This window comes from Mus musculus, chromosome 4 (genome assembly GCF_000001635.26).
Source record: "Mus musculus strain C57BL/6J chromosome 4, GRCm38.p6 C57BL/6J".
NCBI lineage: Eukaryota > Metazoa > Chordata > Mammalia > Rodentia > Muridae > Mus > Mus musculus.
Genome location: NC_000070.6, coordinates 21,863,571 through 21,882,747, shown reverse-complemented (window position 1 = coordinate 21,882,747; position 19,177 = coordinate 21,863,571). Strand labels below are relative to the sequence as shown.

The window sequence follows — 19,177 nt, the reverse complement described above, 5'->3', positions numbered from 1 at the left end:
GTCTGATTACCCAGGTCTTTCTTTCCTTTTCTATCCCTTTCTGGTCTTCTTCCTGTATCTTTTTACTTTGACACACTTAGCACATTGGAAAGTAGTTTTTCATTGTTAGTGCTGTGTCCACTGGTGGGCTGTCATTAATTTTTACACGTGTTTATATAGCTTGTATGGTTTGCTGTTGTTGTTGCCAAGTGGTACGTGGGTTAAATGTTCAGAAGGCGATCACTCACTAGGAAGATGCCCCAACCCAGAAGAAATATCCAAACCAACAGATATGCAAATCACAGCATATCAGAAAGCAAGACAGCATGACTCCCCAAAGACCATCCTCCAGCGACAGAACCCAATGATACTGAAAAGTCAAGTACCGGATAAAGATTTCAAATGACTTCTCATGAAAATGATCAATGACCCAAAGAGTATACAAATAAAAAGATGAACCCAATACAGGTCCAAAAGAGGAAACTCGACAACAGAGTGGAAGAAGTCAGCAACGTGGATGAAAGGTCAGCAGCAGCAAAACTACCCCACGCCCAAAATCTGAAAAGAAAAACAAGACAACAAACAAAAACCACAGCCTGAACAAAACAAAACCAACAGAAATGTTAGAAAGTAAGACCTCAGTAAATAAGTAGGTAAATAATACAGTGGAAAACATCATCAATAGAATCAAGTAGAGTCATATAACTAGAGGCCAAGGGTGACTAACACTATATTCAAATGCCAATAAGGAAAAGAACTAAAATGAGATACAACTGAAAGAAGAAATCTAAAAATCATGGGCTAGAAGAACAAGCTGAGATAAACACCAATCACACAGAATATCCATTCACTGGCATCAGAGGAAAAAAATTCCTCAAATCTTCAGAAAGAAACAGATATTCAAAACACATCTGGAGACTTGGAACCCCAAATACCTGCGACTGGAGACAAACCTCTCCATGACATTACAGTCATGTTATCAAAAACAGTCAACCATTGGTTAAGAGCACACACAGTTCTTCTAGAGTTCAGTTCCTAGCACCCATGTCAAGCTGCTCATAGCTGCCTGTAACTCCAGCTCCAGGGGATACAAAATCTTTGGCCTCTGCAGGTGCCCACACTCATGTGCACATACCCTTGCCCCCACATACACATAATTAAAAATAGAAATATTTTTAAACGAAAGTAAAGAAACAATATTACAAACTATAAGAAGAAAAATATGGGCTTGGAGAGATGGCTCAGCTGTTAAAGGGTAGGCTCACAACCAAAAATATAAGAAGAAAAATATGCACAAATCACCTATATAGTCGAAACATGAGACTAACTCCAGCTCTCTTGATCAACAATCCTCAAAAACAAGAAACCATGAAATAAAATACATTCTAAGCTCTTAAAGAAAATAACCATCAGCCAAGGCTGCTATAAGCCAAAAGTCTATCTTTTAAATGGGCGATGAGGGTTGGAGAGGTGGCTCAGCAGTTAAGAACACTGGCTTCTCTTCCAGAGAAACTGGACTGGATTCTCCAGCATCCATGGGGCAGTTTCCAACCGATAGACGTACAGTCCTAGGGAATCCGATGCTCTCTTCTAGCCTGTAAGGACATCAGGCACACACAGCCTGTGGTCTGCAGCTGTAGATGCAAGCAAACACCCATACCCATGCCCATACCAGAAAAGACTGGCAGTGACATGAAGATGTGGTGAGACAAGTACAAATTAGAGCAATGGCATCATGTCAGCAGAGCTGGCAAAGGCACGGAGGAGGTGACTATACGTAAGGGAAGAACATGCCAATCACAACAGCTTGGGAGGCCGAGGCAGGTGGGTCTTCTGATGTATGAGACACACATTAAAAGGTTTCTAAAAAATGGACCAGAGATGTTCTGGATCTCTGGAACAATGACTCGGATTGTTCTGGAAGACAAAGTTTAAACAATAAAAGAGTATAAATGTATATAAAGACAATAAAATCTTATAAAAGACAATAGAAGAGTATAAAATCATCTCTCCAGAAAATTAAAGTTGGAATCGTAATTCCATCTAGATCTCCAAGTTCATTAATATTTATTTATATCTTGCTCTCTTAAAAATTATAATTATTTTTTTCAGTAGTATTTAAATAGGTATTATTGCTGTTACTGTCATATTAAAATTCCCAACCATACCAATCTCTACCATATAGTGGTCATTTTCTTTTCTTTTTTTTTCTTTTTTTTTTTTGTTTTTTTTTTTGTTTTTGTTTTTGTTTTTCGAGACAAGGTTTCTCTGTGTAGCCCTGGCTGTCTTGGAACTCACTCTGTAGACCAGGCTGGCCTCGAACTCAGAAATCCGCCTGCCTCTGCCTCCTGAGTGCTGGGATTAAAGGCGTGTGCCACCACGCCCGGCCTGGTCATTTTCTTGTAAAGGTTGAACCTAATTATCTGCGTACTACTTGCGTTTAAAAATCTATAGCACCAAATGCAGTTAGCTCTTTACTTTATTTGCCAAACAAGAGCATAAATGCCTTAAATTCTTTGGCGGGGACGGTAAGATGGTGAGCAATAAAGTAGTGAGGCAGCGCTAGGACGTTCCCCGTGTGTCTTTCTTGGTTTGGTTTGGAAAGCAAGAACCACCTCCAGGATCCAGCAAGTTGAATGGCGGCTCCCGGGCCACAAGCTCATAGAACGCAAATAAAATAGGGCAAAGGTCGTGGGCTACCCGGCGGCGGCGGCACAAGAGACACGCTCTCCGAGGCCCAGATCCTTAGTCCTCAGCCTTTTTCCCCTGGCTTCTCAGACCTGGAGGGTTGTAGCCGCTGGAGAGAGCAACACCAGGTCCCGGAGGTCACCAGGGATGAGGACGGGGCAGCGCGGCGCTGCTTTTAACCAGACCCCACGGAGCCGGACAGCCCACCGCTCTCTGCCGCGCTTGCGCAGAGCCGCCCCGGCACCCGAGGCGTGCGGAAGAACCTCCGCGCCGGCGACACTCACCCGACCGTGAAGTTAGGCGAGGAGGCTGGGCGACCGCGCTGGGGCACCCAAACCCTAGCGTTTCCAGGAGACGAACCCCACGAGAGCCCAGCCTTCCACCTCTCCACATCGCGACTAGAATCCTACTCCTTTTCCGGTCCCTCCTCACAACAAATCCCCAGCGGAAGGGTTCCGCCTCCTACACTCGCGGATGCCGGCTTTTGCATTTGCATTAGTTAATGTGAATTTGTGGTCACCGTTAACTCGAGCTCCTCTATCAAATTATGTCTGCAATGAAATAAAGAGATGTTCCTAATAAAAGGCCACGAAGACCTACCTACCTTCTCGTCCTACGAGTCACGCCGTGCTGTTTTCGTATTTACGAGCTATCTCCTCAGTCTTGGAAAACCGACTCTAATGCTTAAAATCAAGTACGGAAATGCTTTTTCCGAGAAACCCATTCTCTTTCAATGCGCTCAAGTAATCACAGAGAACAGAAGTCCACATCTAAAGTACATTCTTTGAAACTGACCCTTTATTCTGTTCAGGATACACCGTATGTAGCAGAAAACTCCTTACACTCAGTTTAGACGTTTATTGGAAGTAGAAACGGAGCAGTATGAAAGATTCTAGTATGAATCTAATATGAAGTTCATACTAGTTTTTTTTTTTTTTTTTTTTTTTGTCAACTTGACATTAATTTGATTCACCAGGAAACAGGGACCCTCTCCTGAATTGCCTTCATTAGACTGAACTGCGTGTTTGTGGGGCGGCGTTTTCTTGATTGATGTTCAGCCCTTTGGAAAGTGGAACTGGGTTGTATCTGAAGCTTGCATTTATGGATCTCGCCCAGACTTCCCTCAATGATTGATTAGGATCTCTAAGCCAAAGAGAAAGAAACCCTTCCTAGAGTTGCTTTTAGTCAGTGTTTTATCCCAGCAACTAAAAGCAAACCAGGAACGGTTAAAAAACAAACAACAAAATAAAAAATAATGCCCTCATAAAAAGAAGGGTAAACTCCTAAAATTTAGGGCGTCATTCTACATTTCAGCAGGCAGTGCTGTCCTTTAAATCGGGGAAACTTACTAAGCTCTCATCCTCTGAGCTAAAATACTAACCTCATAAGCTGTATGAAAACCAGCTGCTCTATCACTGTCAGAGGTCCCTGTGTTTGGAGGTATATGGCCATTTCTCCAAATGAAGGTGGAAAGTTTTATACACAAGTTGAAGTGTCATGTTTTTGCTGGATTGACAGACCCACGGAAAATCATGGTTAACACTCTTAAGGACTTCTGTGCATGGACTGTACTTAACATTAAGTGTACACCACACAGCTCCATAGCCATCCCAGTCTCGCTTCAGCAAAGGCAGGAAGTGATATGCTTAAATACTGGTAGGAAGCAAAGAACCCTCTAAATCCCCCCACGCAGCAACAAAACGCTTTTCTGTAAGTTCAGTTGAGCTGTGTCAGAAATAAAATTGTGGTGACTGTAATGCAGTATGTAGCCATTACTGTAGGAAAGTTCCAGAGTAACTCCAGTCTTACTTATGAACAAGCTGTAAACTAGCTCATACATATTTTAGAAAACTCAACACCCATTTAACATTTGCAATGTGTTCTAGTTCTTTAATAAAAAATGAAGGGTAAGTCACTTTATGTCTACACAAGCTTTATCCCTTTGAACAATCTACTACATCCATCCAGCTGAATGAGTTCTTGGACTTACTCAAAAAGTCTATCACACGGTATCCACTCTGAGAAATTCTATATTGCCACATTCTATTTAAAACTGAACTTACAGGGGAGTTGGAGAAATGGCTCAGTGAGGACCCAAGTTTCAGTTTTCACACTGTGACTCACAACCATATGTAACTCCCTATCTAGGGCACCTAACACCCTCTTCAGGTCCTTGTGGGCACCCTAACACAGATATACACTCACTATCACTAGTTCAGTTTAGAAACTTCAATGTTAATTTTTTTAACTTACTATAGGAATTTTTAGCCTTATGCAACTCCTAAAAATTTCCAACTAAAAAGTTTTAAAGCCCAGGGTCTAGAAAAATCACACACACCCCATTAAAGAAATAAATCCCAGAGCCCCTTGGTGATGGTTTAGTGGCTGAAAGCCCTGGCTGCTCATTCACAAAGTTGAATTCCCAGCATCCACAGGACCAGGTTGAATTCCCAGCACCCATATGGTGACTCACAACTGGAACTCAGGAACTCAGAGTGGAGACAAATGAAGGCAAAACACCAATACACATAAAATACATACACATTACAAGTTTTTTAAAAGTTGTAAAGCTCTTCTGCCATTATTCTTCATATTTCTTTAAAATGGACTATATTTGGGCATTTACCTATTGTGCAGTACAAAATCGACAAGACAGTTTACAAAGGCAGAAAACACATACATTACTGGAACTGCACAATATTGATATTTTGGGGCCTTAAAGCAATCTTGTAATTCTCCAAATAGGGTGGAGTCCACCCATATTCACAAAATCACAATGACTCCTACACTAGAGAACGTGGATTCCTTCAGCTTTTTTCATACTTACTATATATGTGCAGGCATGCACGGAGCAAACGTGGAAGAGTTACAGGACAATATTATTTAAATGCAATGGTATTACTGGATACTAAGATTATTATTTAAGTAAAAATATTTGACTTGCAGATTGTTCTACAGCACTTCTAATTCATGTTCGTGTGTGTGTGTGTGTGTGTGTGTGTGTGTGTGTGTGTACCATGTGTAGGTAAGTAAGCACCCACAGAGGCTAGGCTAGAGAGGGGTGTCTTACCCTGGGGGCTGGAGCCACAGGAAGTTGTGAGCCACCTAGTGTAGGTGTGGGGAAACTTAGGTTCTCTGCAAGAACTGTAATAAATGTTCTTAACCACTGAGCCCTCTCTCCAGACTTGCAAAAGGGAATCTTGTAAAGACATTCTGATCAAACAATTCAGATTGACTGTCTTGAAAATTGAATGTATTCATTTTTCAAAAGTGTAATTTTAAAAAGTACTTTATAACCAAAGTTTACATCTAACATTTATATACAATTTAGCATTTGCACCCTAAATTATGCAAGCCCTATTTAAAAAAATTTCCCCACTCAAATAAATACTGTTACATGTAAAGGAAGTAATAAATTTTCCACAAAAATCTTACAGTTGGAAATACAATCATAATGCAGGTGTATCTATTAGTAATCATGAATACTTTGTTGGTTTTAAAAGGTTAGATTTAATGATAAAAAGCGTGCAAATTATTAAGCAAAACTGGCGAATTCCTTTTGATTTTCATTTGTATGTCTAAAAATGTATGTATCATAGCCAGCAGAATTTTTCAGTAGAATTTTATTTTGAAAATAATACTTCACTTGAAGAGTAATCTAAAACACTTTAAGGTATGAAAATTTTATACAACTTATCTATTACAAATTAATCAGAATTCTTCAATTAGATACACTGTGTTAGCTCACCTACATAAAAAATATTGCACATTTTGTCTCCAGATATTACTGATGACTAAATTGTATAGAACTCCAAACTACTTATTCTGTGAAATGGCAACTTTATAAATATTGTAACTAAATGCACTGTAAACAGCCATTTTGGTAAACATGCATTTATTCACAGATTTATTTCCTTTAGATAAATGCGTAACTGCTCAAAATTAAGATGCTATGTCGAGGTACAAGAATGCACAAACAAATCTATTTCTGTCTTCATTTCAAGGAAACACTGATCTTGGCAAAAACCTGGCATTATTTTCAAATGAACTATTGCTGGTAAGAAAGCATAATACTCTGCCTTCTGTGTTCTGCACTGTGCTTCTCTTTCAGTTACAATATGAAAAGCACTGTTTCCAGAGATCAACTATCAATGTGTAAGTGTATCGTCTTAAAAACTCAGACCTGAAGCAGCTGAACACTTGGCGAAATGCCTACTACTCATCAAGCGGGGACTCACGCTAGACCGTTCACTAGCCATGGGTTTTGGAAACTGAGAAAATCAGACCATTTTAATGTTATGCAATTGACACAATCCTGCATAACACAATATTCCACCATTAAGCTGAGGTCATATTATATTTTTAAAATATATTGAATCCTACATCCTATTTCTTAACGGGTAACCCCAAGGTGTTAGGCATGTAGAACAGGAGTGACTATATAGTTCCAGACTATTAGTGTCAAATAGTCATTACAAATAACTCTACTGGTGTAATGGCCTGATTGTTTCCAGCAATTTCATTTTACAGGCGTGAATAACATTTCATACAGAGAATATATTACTTGAATGCCTCCCCTCCCCCCCAAAAAAGGTTAGAAAGCTGATCAGATGGCTTCAAAGAAAAGTAAGGTCATTTTCTGGCCCTTTCCCGAACCCTTAAAATTGGAATTTGACAAAAGTCCATGGGCACAATTTACAAACTTTGACAAACTATTCTTGGAGAAGATGGGAGTAACTTTAAAAACCTGTTATACAAAACTTCAGCTGCCTTTTTATAAAAGTACGTTCCTTAGATTAAAATCATAAAATTAAGGTGCAAGAGTTTAACAAAAATGAACTAAATAGTTTTATTGACATCACAGTACATTCAAGAATATTTTGAGAACATTACAGCTGAAAGAGAAATGGCATATTTATAGTCTTATTAAGTACTATTTCTTGAAAAAAAATGTAATACAAAGAAATCCTATTAAGTAACTTGGAGCAGCATTTGGAAAAAAGACACCTATTTACACAATAAAAAAAAAAAATCTGGTTTCACCTACACAGCCACAATGTGCCTCTATAATGAGACAAGCCCTTAAACTCATGGAATTTTTAAAAACAGCATCATGGCATTCTTGCCACATCATTCCTCAGCGCTTACGACGGGGAGGGGTTGTTGATCTGAAAGAAAAAAAAAGGGAAAAGACAAAATTTAAAAATAAAAATGTATTTATACTTAAAATCTGCAATATAAATAAATACTTTTATACAGGATTTCTAACATTATTTAAAAATATTTAATAAATACCAAACTGAGTTTATAAAAGAGAGAGAGAGAGAGAGAAAGGACACTTTCAACTTTGAATAAATTCAAAAAACTTAAAAAAAAAATCAGACAAAATACTTTAAAAAGTATACTACCTTGATCGGGACTTAGACTTGTGTTTGCGGCTTGCCTTCTTACCAGACCTTTGAGATTTCTCCAGGGAGCGCGATCGACTATGTTTAGGCTTCTTAGCCTTCTTTTCTTTGCTACTTCCGGGGGATTCGGAACTGCTCCTTCCACTAGAATCAGAACCTGAATGCCTTTTACTATCTTTGGTAGCATTTTTCTTACTATCCTGTCTAGAGTCATGTCTTATGACTTTAACAGATATAGAACCACTCCTACAGAAAGTTCTCTCACTTTCTCGCTTCCTTTTTAACCGATCATCCTGACTACTGAATTTAAAATCTTTTTCTTCCCTTTTCTGTTTTTCTTTTCTTTTATCCAGTTCACGGTCCCTTTCCTTGTCTTTCTTTCTCCTGTCTTTATCTACACTTCGACTCCTCTCCTTTTTCCTGTCTTGTTCTTTAGCCTCACCTTTATGCTTATGACTGTTCCCACTAAGATTTCCACGTGGATCCTCAATTTTACGCCTATCTCGACTCCTACTGCGACTGGAACGATTGGTTCGTCTATCCCTTGAGCGACTTCTGCTTCTACGTCTGTCTCTGGAAGGGCTCCGGTTTCTTCGTCTTTCTCTTTCAATGCTACTTCTATTAGATCTCCGCCTATCTCTCAGCTTCCCCCTGGTCCTGCTGCTGTCTACTTTCACTCTGCGCGAGTAGCTCCTGCTCCTGCTGCGTCTAGCTTTCGCTGGGGGAGACCTGCTCCTACTGGGTCTCTTTCTCCGCTTAGGAGATGAGGAGCGAGAGGACGTGCAGCTGCTGCCTGAGCTGGAGCTGTAGGAAGAACTGGAGACGGAGCTGCTACTGCTGCTCGTCCTGCTGCCGCTACTGGAGCTGCCGCTACTGGAGCTGCCTGACCTACTCCCCCGCTCCTTCTCCTTCCCTTTATGCTCTCTTTTGGGCTCTAACACTGACGGAGCTTCGTTTGGAGTTCTTTTCTTGTCATTGACCGCATCACGGTCGGCTTCACTTGCTTCTAGAAGTGATAAACTATTTTGCTCTCTGTGAATAAATTCATTCATCTCTTTTGTAACCCTTTCTGTTTGCTGCTTTTCTTCTGAAACAGAAAAAGACACAGAAAAGCCAAGTAAGAAACGAAAACTTCCCATACTATCAAATTATGACAATAGTTTCTTCATCTTTACTAGAATTAGGGTGCAAACCTCTTAAGTAATTAAAACCTTCTAACAGCTACATTAAAAAGGTATTCCCGGCTGAGAGATGCGAGGTGGTTAAGAGCACGGGTCCTGAGTTCAATTCCCAACAACCACATGGTGGCTCACAACCATGTGTGTCTGGTGTGTCTGAAGACAGCTACAGTGTACTCATATGCATAAAATAAATAAATAAAAAGGTATTGCCACATTTCATTTACCTAATCTATTCAAAGCCTTAATCTTTCCAACACTGCATCAAAGTGACCTGAAACCTCTTTTCACAGCAAATCTTCCAAGTCTAGCATCGCCTACCTATGTCAACACATTAGCTGAGTCTATTCCAAGTACTCAGCGCCCACATGTAGTTAGCTACCTACCATTTGAGACAGGACAGTAAAAGTATCAAGGGGCAGGGGTCCTATGACAGAAGGAAAGACTTCCCTCTTGTTCAGTACTAGTAAGTTAGAGATAAGCAGTGGCCGGGTATGGTGGCTTTAATCCCAGAACTTGGAAGGCAATGGCAGGAGGGTCTCTGTCAACGGTGAGCCAGGTCTGTACAGAAAGCTCCAGAGCAGTGAGGACTACCAAAAGAGACCCTTACCTCAAAGACAAAAGAAACAGACAAACAAAAAGCAAAGCCCCAACAAGAACTACAACAAAATGAGACTACAAGTGATTTTTAGAAAAATTTTTAAAAAGCTCAGTCATTTCCTAAGAGCTGTCCAAATTTTTTTTTTCAAAAATTAAACCCTTACACTCTATTATTCCTTGGATTATCACACAAACACTCAACAAAAACTGTACTTATGTAAGTGTCTTAAAGTGTTTCTATTTCTAATCTTCTATTTTCCCTAAATATCTAGGTTTTTTTTTTCAGTAACTTTAAATATACTCCATCATTACAAAAGTCTATTTTTTTCAAAAGTATATTTTCACTGCAATAATTTGAACATGAAATAAATGTATCTAAGACCCTGGTTTATGATCATGAAGACACCTGGCTCCTATGACAAAGTAGAAAGATAGGAAAAATAGAATGTGATCTCAGCTATAAGGCATCCTTACAATGAAGCCTCCAGTTCTATGCTACAATATTTCTACTTTAGTTTCAAACTAAATCTGTGGCGATACAGGATTATGGAACAACCTCTTACTAAGAGACTGAGACTTTTGCTGGACCTCACATCCAAAGTTAGTTACACCTTGAGGTCACTTAAGACATAGACTCCTTACTATGCACTTCCTGTGCACTCAGATTATTACCCTGCTTTTAAAAGGAAAATGTAACAATCACTTTTCCTTGCCTTGGATTTCTCATGGAATCAACTTTAAGCTAATGCAAAGCTACAATCTTAAATGATTACTCTTCTGCTCCCCTGACTTGGACACGCCTGTACATCATTTGTGACAAGCAGCAAATACAGAAGTTAAAAGCAACTGCCTAAAACTGAATATCAAGTTTGGAAGCAACAATTTATAAACACTGGTTGATAAAGAATGACGTTGTTTATCTGGGTCAGCTGAGATCAGTTAGTGCCAGTGACTGAATCCCTTGTGAAACTGATAAAGATTTCTGTACACTTTTCCATGCTTTCCCCCATGGGACACTTTCTATGCTGTTCAACAGATACAGAGCAAAAGCCTTTGTTAGGGTCAGACAGGTACAGAAGGATAGGCACAGTACAGAGGCGGAGGACACAGTGAACAGTAAGTAGAGAACTCAAATGTGAATTTGCTCTTGCTCATGGCTAAGTGACTCCAAGGGAAAGGTCTTTTATACACTCACGCATACTAGTGCCCTGAAGTAAAAAACATACATTACACGCTCACAAAAGCACATATGAAACTAGAGAAATGCCACAGAAATCTCAGATCACCTTCTATCTGTTTATCTTGTAACAGCTGCTGTTCTTTCTCTTTTCTCCAAAAAGCTTCTTGTTTTTGCCGGATTCGGTGCCGTAACTCTTCATCATCAGTGTCAGATGACTCAGAACCTCTGTCACTCCTCTCATCTTCACTGTCGCCTGATCCATAGCCACCCAGTCCGCCTGTGTGCGTAAAACTCAATCCATCACATGTCACATGCGAACATCACACAAGCCACTAAAAACTCTTTAAGATCAGAGGAGAAACTTTATTTTTTCATTGCCTTTTCCCGGAAGAATATGCGCATTCAGGGTGGGGAGGACAGAACTTCAAAGTTTACGGTTTCAGAATCCTCAGACAACGGTGATAGTAAAATCTTATTCCTTGGACCACTTTACATATTTCTCACAACGAAGGAATCATAACAATGGCTTTTATTGTCCATACTAACCAACAAAAGCATTTAACATGGCAAAAATGAAGTCTTACTACAGTTAAGCCAATTCAACTACCGTAATAAATTGAGAATGATTCTGAAAATATTTCTCAAGTTAATTCACTGGTATAAAAATGGTACGAGTTACTCCCCACCCAGAAGTGATCTCAAAAGTATAATTCCAAAATTACATGGGCATTTTATTCTACCCGTTTCTCTTGCTCCACACAAATTAACATGAAGATGTGGAAAAGGCAAACTCAAGCTTTAGTCTTAATAGCATGCAAATAGCAAACTATGAACACAACATTCCTGTTGTAAGATAAACCCATTTCCTCTAAGTTGAAACTTGATTTGCTCCAACACAATTTATGTAAATCATCAAATTCATTACTGTCTAGGTAAATTCTTATGTATATATGCCATAATCTTAAAAGCGAGTTTAGAAACTACCTAAACTGGGGTAGACCATTATCTATTAAGTATAAACTATGTGTATATAATATATAACATACAATTAATTATACATCATATATTATATACACACTGGAACAATAAATGAGGAACTCCTCAATTCAACTCACCCAAATGAACTACATTAGCTATCCCACTTATAGTCATTCTACTGTGAATGTTTACTCAAAGACACTAGCTAAAGCTTTTAGAGACTGAGTAAGCTGACTTCTAAGGTTCATGAACTACGCAGGAACAGTGCATTTCCCCACAGAACAAGTAGAAAGACAAGCCAGCGAGCCTCCCTTTCCCCGAGGACACTTACCGAGGCCGGTGAGGGAGGCCAGTGCACTGGACTGTGCCAGCTGCTTTGCAGGAGCTTTGTATCACATCAACAACAGGAACAACATGTTAACACAAATAGCCACGATTTCATAGTCATGAGAGTCTACGGTATTGTTAAATCTACTACTATCGCTGCTTTGTGGGGAGAGAAGAAACATTAAAAACATAACATTCATTTGAAAACCAGTAGCATGTCTGGCTTTGAAATTACAATTCTGATGTAAGCTGAAATTGGTTCATGATGAGGAAAAAAGTTGGTAAGTATATTTGTATTTCTTTCTCTGAGATATGGCACATAATTTTTTATTTTCTGTATGTTTTTAAAGTGTTACTAAAATTATAAGGGAAGGTTGTTGTCACTGCTTCCTAAGAATTAAAACTGAAAACTCTGAAGGACTGTTGTAATTCGTTATACATCTTAAATGTACAGAAGTCAGAGATCAATAACAAGACATCTATTTTTAAAAACAAAAACAAAAAAAGCCTCAAGTGAAATAAATTGAACATGAGGAATTTTCTATACCATGTTTTAGAGTATTACACAAGATGAATGCTATCTGTGATTAGGTAGGTCAGAGAAAACCAAGTGCTTCTACGGTGCCACTATGGTATCTATGAGCTGAAGCTTTCCCAAAGAGTTAACACATGCAAAGAGAAAAGATTTAAATGTGTGATAGAAATCCAGAGGACAAAAAAAAAAAAAAAAAATCCAACATCAATGAAATAAAAATTCCCCTACAAAAATGAACCCTAGAGCACCCACAATGTACCTTTCGTTGCTTTCCGATGCGCATCTTTAGCCACGTAATAAATTTCTTCATCTGTGACGTCCAGGAGAATTTCAGTTAGAAGCATCTTTGTCAGCAACATCTAAGGAAGAATATTTTATATAGTTTCTAGTTTAATTTTAATACATTTGATTATTTTCAAAATAATTAAAATGTAAAGCTCTTTTTAATTAAAATATTTTAAGCCGGGCGTGGTGGCGCAAGCCTTTAATCCCAGCACTCGGGAGGCAGAGGCAGGCGGATTTCTGAGTTCGAGGCCAGCCTGGTCTATAAAGTGAGCTCCAGGACAGCCAGGGCTACACAGAGAAACCCTGTCTCGAAAAAACAAAAAAACAAAAACAAAAAATATTTTAAGATCACACTGGTCACTACTAAGGAGTATCTTGAAAAATATTCAAAAAAACATTACAATTTGAAAAAAAAAAAAACCTTCAAATTCATACGTATCAAAGAATGAGTACCTGAGATCTCAGCAGAGCAAAAGCTGAGATGAAAAGAAAAACATTTCTGTGGTTGGGAAGATGGCTAAGTGGGTAGCTTACTTACTGTGGAAGCATGGGGCTTAAATTTGGATTCCCAGCACCTGCAAGAAGCTAGGCATGGTGCCCTGCACCTGTAATCCCAGCTCAGGAGGCAGAGACCTGCAGGTCTGGGAACTAGTTGGCCAACAAGTCTAACCAACCGGTGCTAGGTTCAGTAAGAAACCTTATCTCAAAAGTAACTAACTACATAATATGATAAAGAACATTAGAAATATCTGATGTAATCCTCTGTCCTCCACACATGCATTCACGGGCACTTGCATACACACATACTACTCCCACACACATGTGAAATACACACACACACACAGACAGACAGAACTCCTATAGTTTTAAGTTGAATGTAGCTTTTCATTTAACAGTACTGGTAAGCATTAACAAAACTAGTTTCTTAAGTCACTTTTCATGGTTCAAATTAAATTCTGTGAGGGGGAAAATAAGAAAAACAACAAACAAAAAACAAAGAACAATGGTACACTTTTGATAATTCTGACCTAATATACTCATAAATTATGACAATATCCCAACACATAGTAAAATAGAAACACGAGATCTGAGTAAGAGTTGAGTATCAACAACTATTTTGGATGTGGACTTTCTGTGTCCATGAGCTTCTATTTACAGAAATGAGAGTAGACTGAATTATCATGTTCTGGAGATTATGGGAAAATGACAATCTCACAAGGTAATAATGAACTCCATTGATAAGGATTTAAGAATTCTCACAATAAAAAAATAAATAAATTCTGCTCAATCCCTGTGGTGACGTGACTGAGAGCGGCCCCCGTAGGCTCACAGAACAGATTTGAACACTTGCTCTCCAGGTGGTGGGACTGTCTGGGAAGGACCAGAAGGAACGACCTTGATGCCCGAGTGTCACGGACGGACGGGGTGCTTCTCCTGAGGTTTCAATAGCCCCACACGATTCCCAGCTAACTACTTCTGCCTTGTGCTTATGAACAAGATCTGCGGGATTAGCTACTGCTCCAGCACCACATGCCTGCCTGCCGCCATGCTTCTCACCATCAGAGACTCTAATCCTCTCCTATAAGGCACCTTGGTCATGGGGTCTTGTGATAGCAATAGAAAAATAATAAGACAATTTCCTGCTGCCTCCTAAGTGTCTATTCTTTTAATTATTTGCAACATTTCCATTAAAAAAAAAATTGGAGAGGGCAGGAAAGATGGCTCAGCAGTCAAAGAGCACTGACTGTTCTTCCAGAGGTCCTGAATTCAATTCCCAGAAACCACATGGTGGCTTACAACCATCCCTCTCCTGGTGTGTCTGGAGATAGTTACAAGTGAACTCATAAAAGTAAAATAAAGCTTTGAAAACATGTGGGAAAAAAATGAATTAATGTTCTCAAGCCTCATATACACTAAAACATTTTAATACTTCTTTATTGTTATTGTGTGTATGGGTGTGTAGGCTCATGTGCAAAGGTTAGAGAACGATGTTTGGAGTCAGCCTTCTAAGGCCTGACCTCAGGTTCGCAGGCTTACATGACCTTTTGCTGTTTGGGGAAGTACTATTCAGTGATTTTACTGTTACAAAGCAATACATTTGATATTGGATATCCAATGTGGGAGGTGGTTCATTTTTCCTGTTCTCAACATTTCTTACTTGCATATAGTTTTTTGTCCAAAGAACTATATATAGCTTTGAGCTTTCCCACTTTCATGTTTCAAGTCTATTTTTCCTTGTTCAGGTCTTGTTTAGGCAGACATATTGGTGAAACATCATAGATATATGGCCTGACATTTCTAGAGATACAATCAATCTCATAGCAAATTTCCTGTTTTTCTGGCTCTTACAATCATCTGGCCCCTCTCCCACAATGATTCCTGGGCCATAGGTGCAGGAATTATGTTGTAGATCTATCTGTTTGTTTGTTTGGTTTGGTTTGGTTTTCCAAGACAGGGTTTCTCTGTGTAGCCCTGGCTGTCCTGGAGCTCACTCTGTAGACCAGGCTGGCCTCGAACTCAGAAATCCGCCTGCCTCTGCCTCCCGAGTGCTGGGATTAAAGGCGTGCGCCACCACCGCCTGGCGATCTATCAATTTTAACTAGGCAACACATCATCTCTTGTTCTGTTATTCTGCTAAGTTTGGTTTTAATGGTCTCTAGCTGTTGCAAAGAGGTGTCTTTGATTAGGGGTGAGAACTACATTCACTTGTGGCTATAAGGATACTTAGAATGTTGTTAGGCGTTATGCTGGTTTAGTAAAGTGTCAGTTGCAGGCTCTCCTCTAAGACCTATGACCTCATTGGCCCCAGGTAGTTGGTTAACTCTCCAGTACCAAGTGTGCTTCCCTCTTGTTAGAGCCCCTAAGTCCAATTAAAGAGTTCGTTACCACCACTCTATATGGCACTTGTACGTCATTAGGACGTCTGTGTCATGTCATTGTTGTGGTACAGTTATCACAGCTAGGTAGAACCACTAGTTGCTTCCTTCCCTTGCAAGCTTGCACGGCCTTTTACTACCACGAAGGTTAGCCTTTAGAGAGGAGACTTTCAGGTAGGATACAGTGCAGACCCTTCGAGTCTTATGTTTGAATTGGTTAGCCAATACCAAAGTGGTCAGTCCTGAGATCAAATACATACACCTTTAATCCCAGCACTAGGGAGGCAGAGGCAGGCTGATCTCTCCGAATTTGAGGCCAGCCTGGTCTCCAGAGCAAGTTCCATGACAGCCAGGGCTAAACAGAAAAACCCGTCTCAAAAAACCAAAAGCAAACCAAACAGAAAACAGGCCATGGTTTGAGAGCAAAGGACGTATGCATGGGGAAGATTAAGAGAGGAAAGGGAAGAGAGAAGTATGGGATTTCTTTAAAATTCTAAACAAGTTATTATTTAAAAAAAAGGAGAGAGATAGTAAATGACTACTTACAGAACTACTTGCAGTTCTGTCCTGTGTATATTACACAGATTTCTTTGAAGCGTGGGAAAGGTCCTGGGAAATAATATTTGCACCCATCTGCACATGCTTTATCTAGCACGTCTACATCTGAAGAAACAGTCCCTAACAGCATGCATGCCTTACCATTTGGTACTCCTTCTCCTCTTCCGTCATCTCTGGTTCACTGTGCTCTTCTTGGGGAGCTGGAGATGGACTTCTAGTGACTTTGCCACTGCTCACAGCCTCCAGGTTTTCAGCATCTTCGTCCTCTTCATCACTATCCTATGGCAACAGTATGGGAGCACAGAGTTACAATTACAACATAATACTGAGGAAACTAACATGCAAGAGCAGCTGCTTTCTAAATTTCAGTTTGGGGTTTGTTTTTGCTTTTGCTTTTTTGGCATTGGCTATAAAGATACTAAGCACGACTCTTTGATGGCCGTGCACTCCTTTAGTCCCAGCACTTGGGAGGTAGAGGCAGGCAGATCCCTGAGGCCTGGTCACAGAGAGGGTTTCAGGGCAGCCAGGGATACACAGAGAAACCCTTTTCAAAAAACAAAAAACAAAAAAAAGAAAGAAAAGAAGAGATGCTAAGTATGTAGTCTATTGCTGAGTTATACCTCCTTAACCTCTTTAAATTACATTACTTTCTGTTGTTATATATATTTCAGACAATCGCTTTCAATGTTCTTTCCTTTTTTTTTCTTTCCCCCTTGAGAAATCAGTTTCAGACTCATGCCCCAGCCTTGTCCCCTGGGATTGCTGAGAGTAGAGCATCTGCCACCACACTCAGTTCTGAATTTGTACTGTTTCACTTAGGACTTTAAAGTGTCACCTGAAGAGAAAAGCTACAGTTACATAAAGGTTTATGAAAAGCAGTTACTTTTTCAATTCACTTTTTTCTCCACTATGAATTTTGACCTATTCTGTAAATACCAAGGAAAGCATCATATGAAGACATGGTTCAATAAATACCTTTCTCAAATCGATCCGTTCCTCTCTCCTTGTACAAAGCTCAAGTCTAAGTGGATCAAAGAACTCCACATAAGACCAGAGACACTGAAATTAATAGAGGAGAAAGTGGGGAAAAGTCTTGAAGATTTGGGCACAGGGGAAAAATTCCTAAACAGATCAGCAATGGCTTGCGCTGTAAGATCAAGAATTGACAAATGGGACCTCATAAAATTGCTAAACTTCTGTAAGGCAAAAGACACCGTCAATAAGACAAAAAGTCCACCAAAAGATTGGGAAAGGATTTTTACCATTCCTAAATCTGATAGGGGACTAATATCCAATATATACAAAGAGCTCAAGAAGCTGGACTCCTGAAATTCAAATAACCCCATTAAAAAATGGGGTACAGAGCTAAACAAAGAATTCTCACCTGAGGAATACCGAAAGGCTGAGAAGCACCTGAAAAAATGTTCAACATCCTTAATCATCAGGGAAATGCAAATCAAAACAACCCTGAGATTCCACCTCACACCAGTCAGAATGGCTAAGATCAAAAATTCAGGTGACAGCAGATGCTGGCGAGGATGTGGAGAAAAGAGGAACACTCCTCCACTGCTGGTGGGATTGCTAGCTTGTACAACCACTCTGTAAGTCAATCTGGAGGTTCCTCAGAAAATTGGACATAATACTACCGGAAGATCCAGCAATACTTCTCCTGGACATATACCCAGAAGAAGTTCCAACTTGTAATAAGGACACATGCTCCACTATGTTCATAGAAGCCTTATTTATAATAGCCAGAAGCTGGAAAGAACCCAGATGTCCCTCAACAGAGGAATGGATACAGAAAATGTGGTACATTTACACAATGGAGTACTACTCAGCAATTAAAAACAATGGATTTATGAAATTCTTGGACAAATGGAGGTATCTGGAGGATATCATCCCGAATGAGGTAACCCAATCGCAAAAGAAGTCATTATATATGCACTCACTGATGAGTGGATATTAGCCCAGAAACATAGAACACCCAAGATACAATTTGCAAAACACAAGAAAATCAAGAAGAGGGAAGACCAATGGGTGGATACTTCATTCCTCCTTAGAATAGGAGACAAAATACCCATGAAAGGAGTTACAGAGACAAAGTCTGGAGCTAAGACAAAAGGATAGACTATCCAGAGACTACCCCACCTGGGGATCCATCCCATAATCAGCCACCAAACCCAGACCCTATTGCACAATGCCGGAAAGATTTTGCTGAAGGGACCCTGTTATAGCTGTCTCCTATGAGGCTATGCCAGTGTCTGGCAAATACAGAAGTGGATGTTCACAGTCATCTATAAGATGGAACACAGGGCCCCCAATGGAAAAGCTAGAGAAAGCACCCAAGGAGCTGAAGGGTTCTGCAACCCTATAGGTGGAACAACAATATGAACTAACCAGTACCCCCAGGGCTCGGATCTCTAGCTGTATATGTAGCAGAAGATGGCCTAGTCGGCCATCACTGGGAAGAGAGGCCCCTTGGTATTGCAAACTTTGTATGCCCCAATACAGGGGAATGCCAGGGCCAAGAAGCAATAGTGGGTGGGTAGGGGAGCAGGGCGGGGGGGGGGGGTATAGGGAAATTT

General features: G+C 39.9%; 2 protein-coding genes across 9 annotated transcripts in view; both read right to left on the bottom strand.

Annotated features, from left to right (window-relative positions):
* The window catches only part of Coq3 (coenzyme Q3 methyltransferase), a 32,518-nt gene extending 29,416 nt beyond the window's left edge, over positions 1-3,102 (bottom strand). The window contains exon 1 of one of the 2 annotated variants that reach the window (NM_172687.2): positions 2,952-3,102. In NM_172687.2, coding sequence (NP_766275.1) covers positions 2,952-3,060 — 109 coding nt within the window. In that variant the 5' untranslated portion in view covers positions 3,061-3,102. Of the gene's footprint in view, positions 1-2,759; positions 2,896-2,951 lie in introns of those variants that run through there. The other variant, NM_001356348.1, reaches the window with a different exon arrangement.
* A 3,170-nt stretch (positions 3,103-6,272) lies between these two features.
* The window catches only part of Pnisr (PNN interacting serine/arginine-rich), a 29,819-nt gene continuing 16,914 nt past the window's right edge, over positions 6,273-19,177 (bottom strand). For 2 of the 7 annotated variants that reach the window (NM_025669.2, NM_001369190.1), the window contains exons 7-12: positions 16,734-16,871; positions 13,133-13,232; positions 12,343-12,396; positions 11,140-11,310; positions 8,076-9,162; positions 6,273-7,835 (exon numbers count right to left, since the gene is read on the bottom strand). In NM_025669.2, coding sequence (NP_079945.1) covers positions 7,805-7,835; positions 8,076-9,162; positions 11,140-11,310; positions 12,343-12,396; positions 13,133-13,232; positions 16,734-16,871 — 1,581 coding nt within the window. In that variant the 3' untranslated portion in view covers positions 6,273-7,804. Of the gene's footprint in view, positions 9,163-11,139; positions 13,233-16,733; positions 16,872-19,177 lie in introns of all 7 variants that reach the window. The other 5 variants (XM_006538184.4, XM_030253702.1, NM_001369189.1 and 2 more) reach the window with 3 other exon arrangements.